Here is a 12788-nt window from a genome sequence, read left to right as displayed (position 1 = left end):
TATTCTCATGTACTGTTTACCCATGTAATAACCCAATAAAAACTATTTGTTAAAAAAAAGGTGGATTAGAACAGGCCAGTGGCAGGAGAGGAAAGGTGTGGATGAACGTAATTGATCCAGGTTGCCCGATCCTAAGGAATTAACCATATTTATATACAGTATTTAGTTTCTTGTTTAGAAAATGCACTCATCCTCGACGTAAAAGGGTATTCCAGGCACAGACTTACCTTTTAAAATCATCACAATAAGTCATTTTGGAATAGGTTCCCTGTACCTGACCTAGCAACACTGAAAATTTTTTAATGAAAACTATTTAAGAAGTTGGTTTATCTTACGTTTTGGAAGCAAATAAACTATACAAAGGTCAGTTTGAAGGCGTAAATAGTCTTTAGAGGAACTATATGACCAATTTTTTCTGATTAATTAAAACTAGAGAAACATTTTCCATATTCCTAATCTGTTTTTATTTTTTTTTTGTTGTAAAAGTTTGTGTTCTGTTGTCTGTACATAACTATGGGGCAGACATCTTGCCTGAGCTACATTTAACAGCATGGAGAGATTTAGAAGATATGCTTTACAGCAGTCTAATGGGCCATTTACACAATGGACAAGAGGGGACCCTTTGTTTGGGAGACTGTTCTGGACATGCTCTGTGGTCTATGCAGAGACAGCCACGGATATATCACCTATTGTGAATGGTGGATTCTGTGTTATCTACATATACAGTGGATATAAAAATTCTACACCCTCCTGTTAAAATGCTATCTTTTTGTCACGCTAAAAGATCCGACAAAGATGAATCATTTAAAATTTATTTGCACCGTCAGGCCTTAGTCAGACCGGCTTTTTTTCGCGCAATTTGCGCATGCGCATGCGTCCGGCGATTTTATAAAACCATTGCTTTGTAATGGTATCGGACACATGAGCGCTTTTTATGCACTCGTTCGATAAATTATAGAACAGAAATCGCAGATCGCACCTATCTGCGATCTGCGATTCCTGTTCTCTTCTCTATATGCGCTCAATGGGGCCGGCGGCAGCAGCGCCGACCCAGTTGAGAACATATAGTAGACAAATCATTCTCCAGAGAAGAATGATGTTTGCCCATTGAATTCAATGGAGCCGGCGATACAGCCGGCTCCATTGAAAGCAATGGGCTGCCGGCGATCGCATGATGAATTTTCGGGAAGGGCTTAAAAATATAAGCTCTTCCCTGAAATTTATCCAGAAATGTGTAAAAAAAATATATATATATACTCACCTGGTTCCGGCAGACGGAGTTCAGCGCGGCCGGCCGGCAGTTCTCCTGAACTGCTCTGTGTAGTATTCAGCAGCCAGGAATTTTAAATCCCCGCCTGCTGAATGAACTGCCTCTGATTGGTCACAGCCTGACCAATCAGAGACAGTTCATTCAGCAGGCGGGGATTTTAAATCCCCGGCTGCTGAATACTACAGAGAGCAGTTCAGGAGAACTGCCGGCCGGCCGCGCTGAACTCCATCTGCCGGGACAAGGTGAGTATATATATTTTTTTTATTTTTACACATTTCTGGATGAATTGTAGGGAAGGGCTTATATATTTAAGCCCTTCCCGGCAATTCATCGTGAGATCGCCCGCAGCGCATTGCTTTCAATGGAGCCGGCTGTATTGCCGGCTCCATTGAATTCAATGCGCTGCACAGCTCCGTCCCATTTCTATTGAAACGCGGCTAGGAGCAGTTTTTTTCGGGCGATTTTTCGGCCCCGGTCACGCGATTTGCGGATGCGCATCCGTCATGCGATCCGCAAATCGCGGCAAAAAACGCTTGTGTGACTAATGCCTCAATGTAACCCGTTATATGTACAGTTCCATTAAAAAAGAAACTGAAATATTTTAGGGTAGAAAAAAAATTAAGATAATATAGTTGCATAAGTGTGAGCACCCTCTTATATTTGGGGATGTGGTTGTGTTCAGAATTAGCCAATCACATCAATCACATTTAAACTGATAAATTGTAGTCAGTACTTAGCTGCCATTATTTACAGGGATTCTGATTTGCCCCATATAACATTCAGGTTTCTAGTAGGATTTTCCTGCATTTTCTTAGTTGGATTTTTCAGCAAAAGTCATAAAGACCTTACAACACATCAAAGGGATCTGATTGTCGAAAGGTATCAGTCACGAGAAGGGGACCAAAAATCTCTAAGGCAATACATATACCATGGAACACAGTAAAGACATTCATCAAATATTGGATTCAATTCGGCACAAATGACATTACCAAGACCTGGATAGCCCTCAAAACTTTATGAAAAGACTAGAAGAAAACTAGTCGAGGAGGCTGCCAAGAGGCCTACAGCAACATTAAAGGAGCCGCAGGAATTTCTGGCAAGTCCTGGTTGTGTATTGCATGCGAAAACCATCTCCCGTATTCTTCATATGTCTGGGCTGAGGGGTAGGGTGGCAAGACAGAAGCCTTTACTAACAAGGAGAACATGCAAGCCCAGCTGTGTTTTGTCAAAACCTATATCCAATCTGGCAAAAGTATGTGGGAGAACGTGTTCTGGTCTGATGAAACTAAGGTTTAACTTTTTGGCATAAATTCCAAAAGGTATGTTTGGCACAAAGTAAACACTGCGCATCACCAAAAGACTACAATTTCCACAGTGAAGCATGATGGAGGCAGCATTATACTTTGGGGCTATTTTTTGCTGCTGGAACTGGGGCTTTAGTCAAGATAGAGGGAATTCTGAACAGTTCCAAATATCAGTTCATTTTGGTACAAAACCTTCAAGCCTCTGCTGAAAAGCTGAAGATGAAGACAAATTTCCCTTTCAGCATGATAACGACCCAAAGCATACCTCCAAATCAGTAGACGAATGGCTTCGCCAGAAGAAGATCAGGGCTTTGGAATGGCCCAGCTAGAGCCCAGACCTGAATCCCATTGAAGATCTGTGTGGTGGACAGAAGAGGGTGCTACGCATGATACCCTCACAATCTGACAGATTTGGAGCTCTTTTACAAGGAAGAGTGGGCAAAGATTGCCAAATCAAGATGTGCCATGCTGATAGACACCTACCCCAAAAAGACTGAATGTTGTCATAAACTCAAAGGGCGCATCAACAAACCATGAGTTTTAGGCCTCATGTCCACGGGCAAAATAAGAATTAAAATCCGCAGCGGATTTTAACTCTTCTCCTGCCCGCGGATCCGCATCCCATAGGGATGCATTGACCACCGCGGGTAGATAAATACCCACGGATGGTCAATAAAAGTGATTTTTAATAAAAATGGAGCATGAAAAAATCTGGACTATGCTCCATTTTCGTGCGGGTGTCCCGCGGGCTTCTATTGAAGCCTATGGAAGCCGTCCGGATCCGCGGGAGACAAAATTCGGAATTTACTCACCCGCTCCGGTTCTTCCCTTCGCCGCGGCTCCATCTTCTCTCTGTCGCAGCCGGATCTTTTTTCTTCGGGCCAGCGCATGCGCGGGGCACGTCACCGACGTGCCCTGCGCATCCGCCGGGCCGAAGAAAGTAGATCCGGCCGCGACGCAGAGAACATGACGCCGCGGCGAAGGGAAGATCCGGAGCGGGCGAAAGGTAAGTTTATTCTTCTTTTCAGCCCTCATGTCCGCGGGGCGGGAGGGACCCGCTACGGATTCTACATGGAGAATCCGAAGCGGGCCTGATTTTCCCCGTGGACATGAGGCCTTAGGGTGTGCATATTTATGCAACGACTTTTATTAATTATTTTTTTCCACCCTAAAAGATTTGAGTTTGTTTTCCAATGGGATTGTACAGAGACGGGTCACATGGAAGGTGGATATGAATCTGAAATTATTTATCTTAGTTGGATTTTTTAACATAGTACAAACCTGGCATTTTAACAGGGGTGTGTAGACTTTTTATATTCACTGTAGATATTAGTGTAATCTTGCCTGTGATGTTAGTGAGGTGACTGCTGCAAAGTTTTCCCTACAGATATGAGGAAGTTTCAGCCTATCATTAGGCTCTGTGGTCAGTGTGAATTTTTTTTTTAAATACAGATTGTGATAAAAAAAATGTAAAAAAGCACTAACATTCTTGCACTGAAATAGCAATCAATGGAAGTGCACACACACTGTGGTCTGTGATGACTGTCGGAGCTGACAGTGATGGATTGGGGAGCTGGGTAAGTATGCCACCCCAGACTCAAGGGAACCTGCCGTATGAGCACCATAGCTTAGTTTATGGGGCTCCTACCTGGTGACAGGTTCCCTTTAAAAACAGCCCAGTAGAATAAGCAACTACTGGGTGATGCAGGGATGCTGGGTAGATGGATTTTCCTATAGAAGTGTTCAGAACTAGAGATGAGCGAGTATACTGTCTAAGGCACATTACTCGAGCGAGTAGTGCCTTAGCCGAGTATTTCCCGGCTCGACTCTAAAGATTCGGGGACCGGCGCGGGTGACAGGTGAGTTGCGGCGGGGAGCGGGGGGGAGAGAGAGATCTCCCCTCTGTTCCTCCTCGCCGCTCCCCGCCCCCCGCCGGCCCCCGAATCTTTAGAGACGAGCGGGGAGATACTCGGCTAAGGCACTACTCGCTCGAGTAATGTACCTTAGAGAGTATACTCGCTCATCTCTATTCAGAACCTTATCTTTACCCTGGGTGAAAGAACTAATGAGGGTATATTAGAAGTGCTAACCCAGAACAAGCAAATATTTAAACTGAAACTAAATAAATTGTCACTTGTTTGTAAAATAAATGTTTGCACATAGTTACTGCTAGTAAAAAATTTGCCTAAGGCCGGTTTCATATGACCGGGTTTTATTTGCGGACTCTGCTATCACCGCCCTCACGGACGATACGTGGTAATAAGCAGGATTGAAATGCATGGACTTTTGCCGGCTTGCTGACATTTGTGTGTAGGAATAGCGGATTTCGCAAGCGGAAGAAAAATCACAGCATGCTCCATTGTACTGCCAGTTTCACTTGTACGTGCTTGGATGCGTGTGATCCGCAGCGCATACGCAATTAACATTGCATATGGATGCGGATTTACTAGCAACTTGCTAAGATACCATATACAAAAGGCGGAAGGGAGAGATTAAAAAAAAGAAAGAAAAATGCCTGGGCGATCGACTGTGTGATGTTGAGCTATTTTCTGATTACCTGCTTGCGCGTTTTCTTCCGTTTTCTTCTTGCGAATATCCGCATGTTGAATCCAACCAATTTGTGTGAGCCCAGCCTTAGGCCGGGCTCACACAAAAGTGTGGTCGACAACTGCATTTTACCGAGGTGTGGAATGGCGTATCTTTGCTTGTGCAGGACTGCGTGTCTCACACACGCTGTCATATACTGGCTTCCGGGGTTTCTTCTTTCCTTCTATTATCTCTTTGCAACATTGCATAAAAATGCCATATGTACACAATGTAATTTCGTATGGACCCATAGGAAGCAATAGGGCTCTATCACGCATAATACTCAGTAAAATAGAGCAAAAATCAATGTATTTCAATTGCCACGCTTTACAGCGTATTATAAACGTGTGCTTTGCACGTGTGATACGAAATTAAAATACGCTTGTTTGAGCCCGGCTTTAGGGCTTGTTTATATCCATCTCAGTTCAGAACCTCCATCACTGAATTCCATTTAAAAATATCCCGTAAAAAGTCAGAAGTCCAGCTGGAAGCTGAATGGACCCCATTTTAGTCAATGGTGTCCATCATTAAACTGATCCATTTGGCCAAAGGGTGTAGTTTTCCGTCCCCAAAAGAAGGAAATTGAAACTTCCAAGCGCTGATGTGTGCAAGCCCTTATCTACAGAACCGCAACTGCAAAGTCAAAGATGCCTCCTATGTGATCAATCATTTGGTTTAGTAACGCATTGTTCAATATGGATAGGTATGTGTAAACTGTAATTGGAGGGGGGGGGGGTTGTAAATATATAGGCGTCTTTTCCTTTGAAGTCTAGATGTTCAGTAGCAGCTGCTAGGTGGATTGATATGGCTTCCTTGGTCATTGTCCAAGCACTAAACTCAACTTGGTAACAACTATAAGCTGCTTTCCAAGATCAGTAAGTATTGAGTCAGAGTAAGTACAATCAATATAGTACACTCTGTATCTCTTTCATTAAGCACAGTAGAAGCTACAATTCTTATCCATTTCCAGAAGAACATGTTATAGGCTATGTTGTCCAGCAGATGGCAGCAGATACATTCTTGGCAAATGTAGCATTTGAGGATGAAATGTCTGAGGATTTTACAGTCTAACTATCCTGCTGTCTGCGTAATGCGACTCACAAAAAACACTAGGGTCTGTTACATTGCCATAAAAAGAAAGATAAAATATAATTCCAGCACAAAGTCAAGAAGTGGAAAATCCAACTTTGAAGATACTTCAACTGTATTAGGAATATATATATATAATTTTTTTTTACATTTCCTTGCAATATACCATACGTATCCTAATGAATCCTTGTAGGATTGAGAGAGATCCAAGTACATGTGACCATACACATTAGATAGAAGTAGGTTGATGGCTAAATAACTTTTGTCCAAATGATCGTCTGGTGAATTATCATCTCACCAGCACAGCCATACACATTTTAGTCCATATTATCCATTATAATCATAGCCATTATAGATATGCAGGGTTTACAGAATGATGGCACATGCAGAGTAGAATCAATCACTTGTTCATTGGAATCAATCACTTGTTCAAGTGACGTGTTCATTTGCCTAATGTATTTAAACGGTACCTATCCTTAAATAAATGTATTTATTTGTCCTCAATCAGCACTACCTAGTGGTGGATGCAGGTCGGCAGAGTTGTATAATTGTAAAGATGTTAATGTTCTTTAAAGCTGATGACCTGTCATCAGAAAATGATCTATTGCTTAAATCAAGTTTTTGTTAAACATATTTTTTTCAACTTTTTGGTGTGTTTTTTTTTACATTTTCTATGTCACCCTGTATGTTTTGAGAAAAAGAACTCCTAATATCCTGCAGTTTTCTTATGGACAACTGAAAGTAAGAATAGTCTGACACTTCCTGTTCTGTAGAAAAAAACCTTTCAGCAGTCATCTCGTTATCATAACAGGCAGGATTACAATAAATGATATAGGTGATATAGGCTCTACCATTCACAAAAGGTGATAGCACTGATCACCTCCTACCCCCTCCTGCACAATGACCTCAGCACGTCACAGAACAATCTCCCATAGAAGTCAATGAGGTTAATAAGTCTCATTATGTATATTTTTTTCTATGGTCCATGAGGCTGCTCTAGAGAACAGGAGGTGTCAGACTTATTAGGCTTGACAATGAAAACTGTAAGATACTAGGACATTTTTTTTTTAATAAACATGATATGAAAAACAAAAAAATATACCAAAAAACTTGACTTAATCAGTAGGACTTTTTTTAATGATACATTCCATTTAAAGACGTGGGATAAATAGATTAGTGGAACCATAATTCAGAGTCTGGCATTTAGTGATTTTCTCCCAAAGCTTTGACACTGCAAGAGGCAGCAATCAGTATTACTAAAGACTTGTCCCAATTCTGACTCTTGGAGGTCCAAAGGCCAGAACCAGCATTCGTGTTTAATTTTGATGCCATTCTTCCTTTCTGTATGCCCCGTTCTATATTACCCTGAAAGAGTAGATGACCATAAACCCATGCAGTTAGCAAACCAATGTAGAAATGAAGAGAATGCATAGCTCTTATCCCTTGATTTGTCTTTCATTCCATGTCATTTTCCATTCTTACCCTAGATATGTATGTTTTTATTACATTGCTTACACTTTGTTTCTAGGAGAAAATGGAATATAGAATTGCAAGTGACAAAGTATAAATCATGCACGTTATCATCATAACTGCATGTGTCACTGTGTGCTACAAACCATTACTATACTGGTTCAGTCCACCAGTTTCAGGACATTTATTACTATCATAATTGATGTCACTTTCATTGAATGTAACATTTTCCTTTACACCCTGTTCTCCACTATCATGAAATGAATTATGGCAACACAAGGTGAACAAGAGAACGTGTATTTCATTGCTTCCCAATAAACAGATTACAGGAAATTCACGGCTCAAATCTGAATTAATTATAGCTTTACATAAAACTGCTAATTTGTAAGCATCAATCCCTGAAATGGAATAAAACAGAACTATAATTTTAAATTTTTATCCTCTATAATTTCATATAGTAGTGGCAGAAAACTGGGATTTTGGTGTCTGATGCTGTTATTAGTTCCTAGTTGGTCTCCAGATATATAATTTATAAAGGCCGGTGACCTTGCTGAGCTGGTTGTGACCAAGTTAATTAACATTTATTACAAAACCTACTGTATATATATTTAGTAGACGCAAAATAGCTTAATAAATTGGTTCTAAGGAAAAACATAACCGGTAGGAGCATACTCATTACTAAAAGTGTTGTGTCTGCGAAAGCTATTGGCCAAAATGTGTGCGGAGAGTAATATTGCCGTAAAGCTTCACACACTGGTTTTTAGGGCAGTTTTTCATGCCGTTTTTTTTTTAGCAAAAGTCAAAAATGGATTCAAAAGATATGGGAAATATAAAAGTAGGACTTGTACTTCTCCTTGATAGATTCAGTTCTGGATTTGACCCAAGAACTGCAAAAATCTGTATGGGAAGCATCCTAATATTACCAAAATAAACGTATCTCTGCCTAAATAATACCAGAATGGTAACAATAGAATGCCCATATAATACCGCTACATAATATCAACACAATGCTGCCATATAGTGGATACATAAAAAGCTCTATTGTACCCAACAGTTATACTATTCCAAAATAGTAATAACAGAGTGGTCTAGGCCTCAAAATAGTTAGGGCCCTGGGGCGATTCACCATTTTGCCCCTACTGTAATCCAATTTTGCCTGTAGAGAACCATGCCAGTGAAAACCAGGCATCTTGTGCCCTGTTATTGGACTGTTAATATGAAGTGAATAGTGACTGTGCTCTAGTAATCAACATCACCTGTCATGCTGTATGTTTCAATTATTGGGACATATATTCTAGCAAAGTCATTTGTTTCATCACAGTTTAGTTGCATTCATACATTTTAAATCCTTTCATTAATTGTAAACATGCTCAATAAGTAGGTACTCTATAAGTGAAGATTATTATGTTCAGCTGTGTCATGTGATTCCCTAGTCTGACCACTAGTGAGGAGCTTGTTCTCCTGTGTAGATGGGTTGTCAGTCTCCCCTGTCTGGCTGATTTACTGTAATCTACAGGATTGCATTATCACTAGGGATGAGCGAGTATACTCGCTAAGGCACTATTCGCTCGAGTAATGTGCTTTAGCCGAGTATCTCCCTGCTCGTCCCTGAAGATTCGGGAGCTGCCGAAGCTGACAGGTGAGTCGCGGCGGGGAGCAGGGGAGAGCGGGCGGGAGAGAGGGAGAGAGAGATCTCCCCTCCGTTCCTCCCTGCACTCCCCCGCAGCTCCCCGCCCCGCGCCGGCCCCCAAATCTTCAGGGACGAGCAGGGAGATACTCGGCTAAAGCACATTACTCGAGCGAGTAGTGCTTTAGCGAGTATACTCGCTCATCCCTAATTATCACCTATCCAATTCCTCCTGGCAGCTCTCAGACACTTCCAGTCTCCACGCAACTCCTTGTTATTCTATATGTCCCCCATGTATAGAGTGCTACCAAATATATCCTTTATGCCTTATCCAAGGGACCAAGAGAGCAGTGATATGATAGGTGAGTCCATACAATGCTTAGCTGCAGAGTTATAAAACTCTCTGAGTCCATTATATTCATATGAGATGCAGCTTCATACTGGTCTCACACAGCAGAGAAAGGCAGATTGCTGGTTCTTTTACATTGGCAGAATCTCTGCCCATAACAGGCACTGACTAATGACTAAAATGTAAAACTTCTACACAGTGAAACTGCTAATGAGTATGGAAGACTTGTTGATGATACTTCTTCAATTTCTGAGACAACAAGCAGACGGTACTTGTCACTTTACACACTAAGGATGGATTCACATATATCAGTTTTGTACAGCCAGTTTTTTTTCCCCAGTTGGACATAACTAATGCCAAAGTTGTGCAATTTGTACATGCAACATTTTGTATCTGGCTCAGGGAGACGATCCACTGTAAACCCGATGCTGCTGGATACCAAACTGACCCCATAAGTTACTATAGGATTAGTTGTGTATCAGCTTCCCTTTTTTGTACCATGAAGAAAGCCCTCAGTATTTTGGGTGTTAACTTTTTTTTTACCTTGAGCCTGAAGAACTGCAGAGATGTCAAATCCTTGGCTATTTCTCACAATTACAACTCCATATTCAAAGTCAAATGCATCACTGTGAAGAAACAGAATATAACAAATATGAAGAAAGAAACATAGCAGAGAATAACATAACAATATAATTAGCTAATATAGTTCAATAAGTAAGACAATCCTTCTAAGGGCTCTTTCACATTGGCATGACAATTTTCGGCCGGCTGTGTCATGGCCACAGCGCAGCCGAAGATCGCTTGCATGCGCATTAAAACTCCTGTTTTAATGCCTGTTAAGATGGCTCGGGTCTGGCGAGTATACACTGAGCCCAAGATCCTGTCAGGTGGGGGAAAACATTTTAGCTGTGGGGCGGGAGCAAGTGTGCTATGCTTCCACCCCCTTTCCACCCCTTGTCAGCTGCTAGCAATGGGAGAGGGCTTAGCAACTAGCTCCCACTTTGTCCCGCCCCCTCCCATTGCAAACAGCCGGCAAGGGGCGGAGGGAAGGGGGTGGGATTTTAGCAGACATGCTGGCTGAAATGCGATCCTATGCGCTATCTTGGCTGGTCGGGAACTTTTATGCCATGGGAATACGCCCATCTGAACTGATGCATTGTAAATAGAGATGAGCGAGCATACTCGCTAAGGACAATTGCTTGATCGAGCATTGTCCTTAGCGAGTATCTCCCCGCTCAGCAGAGAAGACTCGGCTGCCGGAACGGGTGACAGGCGAGTTGCGGCCATGAGCAGGGGGGAGAGAGTGAGAGAGAGATCTCCCCTCCGTTCCTCCCCGCTCTCCCCCGCCGCTCGCCACCGGCAGCCGAATCTTTGCTCCTGAGCGGGCAGGTACTCGCTAAGGGCAATGCTCAATCGAGCAATTGCCCTTAGCGAGTATGCTCGCTCATCTCTAATTGTAAACCAATGCATCAGATGGGCAGTGTATATCGGCCGGGTGTGAAAGCGCGGCCAATATACACCTTTGTGAATGAAGCCTAAGGCACATGCGAATGGGTGAATGATGACAGAGTTCGCTCGTTGGCTCATGTAGCCTATTTATACAGGCAGATAAATCATTGTCAATTTCGTTTGGAACTCCGTTCGCATATCGTTCAGTCACTGACATTCACTGGTACTAAACGATCACCCTCAGACGAGCATGTTTATACTTTGTAATTCAACACAGTCAATTTAAAGCCTTAGTGGAAAGTCACCTTGTTGTGCATCGATGTCCATTTGGTTATCAACCCAAAAATGCTATAACTAAGACACTGCTGAAAACTGTTTTATTATTTTTTTTACTGCTGAATTTTTACCCATCAGTCCTTTACACTGATACCTACTTTGTTTCATTTGAACCCTGGCAGTAAGGTACATAGTCAGTGCTTCAAAATCTGAAGTTACATGTAATTTGAGGGTTAAGACCTCATTCACACGAGTGCGTTTTTTTGCGCACCTATGTGTGCAAAAAAAATGCACTGCTTGCATGAGGAGAAAACGCATGAACGGGCAAAGTTTGCACATGAAACTTTGCCCAATCACTGTCACAGTGTTTAGTGATGAGGGGACTACAGCGAGAACGAAGGAATCCCCTGCCACAGCTGTGACAGCTATGACAGAGAAGCGTGATGCCATCTCATTGCTTTTAATGGGGCTGGCGCTGCTGCTGGCCCATTCAAAGCAATGGGATGAAGGCAACCCTTGCAGTGATTATTTTCGGGGAGGGGCAAGCCCTTCCTGAAAATCATCTCTAGCTGTAGAGAAAAGCAAAAAACAAATATTAACTCACCTGGAAGCGCTGTCCAGCTCTTCTCCACATCCCCGGCAGTCTTCTTCTGTATTTTGGTGGCCAGGGATTGAAAATCCTCACTTCCAGAAAGTATTGCCTCTGATTGGCTGAGTGCTGTGAACAATCAGAGGCAGCCCTCAGTCACTAAAAGACAACTTAGCGCTGTCTCTGATTGGTAAGAGCACTCAGCCAATCAGAGGTGGCGCTCAGCTGTCATTAAATGGCTGAGCGCTGCCTATGATTAGACACGGCGCTCAGACAATCAGAGACAGTGCTTTCTGGAGGTGGGGATTTTTATATTCCCGGCCACCAGAATACAGAAGAAGACTGCCGGAGACAGAGAGAAGAGATGGACAGTGCTTCTAGGTGAGTTCATGTTTTTTTTTCTACAGCTTGGGATGATTTTCAGGAAGGGCTTATTTTTCAGGCCCTTTCCCGAAAATCATTGCTGAAGGGGTTACCTTCATCCCACTGCTTTCAATGGGGCAGCAGCAGCTCTGGCCCCATTGAAAGCAATAAGATGGCATTGCCCTCCTCTGCCACAGCAGTTACAGCTGTGCAGGGGATTCCTTCATCCCTGCGGGGATGAAGAAATCCCCTGCCATAGCTGTCACAGCTGTGACAAAGGAAGAAGACCCTGGATGTGACAGCATCCAGAGGGTTTCACATCCAAGGAATCCCCTGCTGCAGCTGTCACAGCCGCAGCAGGGAATAGCGATCTGCTCCCATTGCTTTCAATGGGGCGGCAGTAGCACCGGCCCCAT

The 12788-nt window shown here is 42.7% G+C and overlaps 1 protein-coding gene across 1 annotated transcript in view; it reads right to left on the bottom strand.

Annotated features, from left to right (window-relative positions):
- The window catches only part of SLC12A1 (solute carrier family 12 member 1), a 136633-nt gene that overhangs the window by 31736 nt on the left and 92109 nt on the right, over nt 1–12788 (bottom strand). Inside the window, exon 19 of the mRNA XM_066589972.1 lies at nt 10239–10321. Within this exon, the coding sequence (XP_066446069.1) occupies nt 10239–10321 (83 nt within the window). The remainder of the gene's footprint in view (nt 1–10238; nt 10322–12788) is intronic.

The sequence above is a fragment of the Eleutherodactylus coqui genome, chromosome 2 (assembly GCF_035609145.1).
Source record: "Eleutherodactylus coqui strain aEleCoq1 chromosome 2, aEleCoq1.hap1, whole genome shotgun sequence".
NCBI classification, from domain to species: Eukaryota; Metazoa; Chordata; class Amphibia; order Anura; family Eleutherodactylidae; genus Eleutherodactylus; species Eleutherodactylus coqui.
The sequence above is the reverse complement of the archived record's forward strand: the minus strand, read 5'-3'. Positions and strand labels throughout refer to the sequence as shown.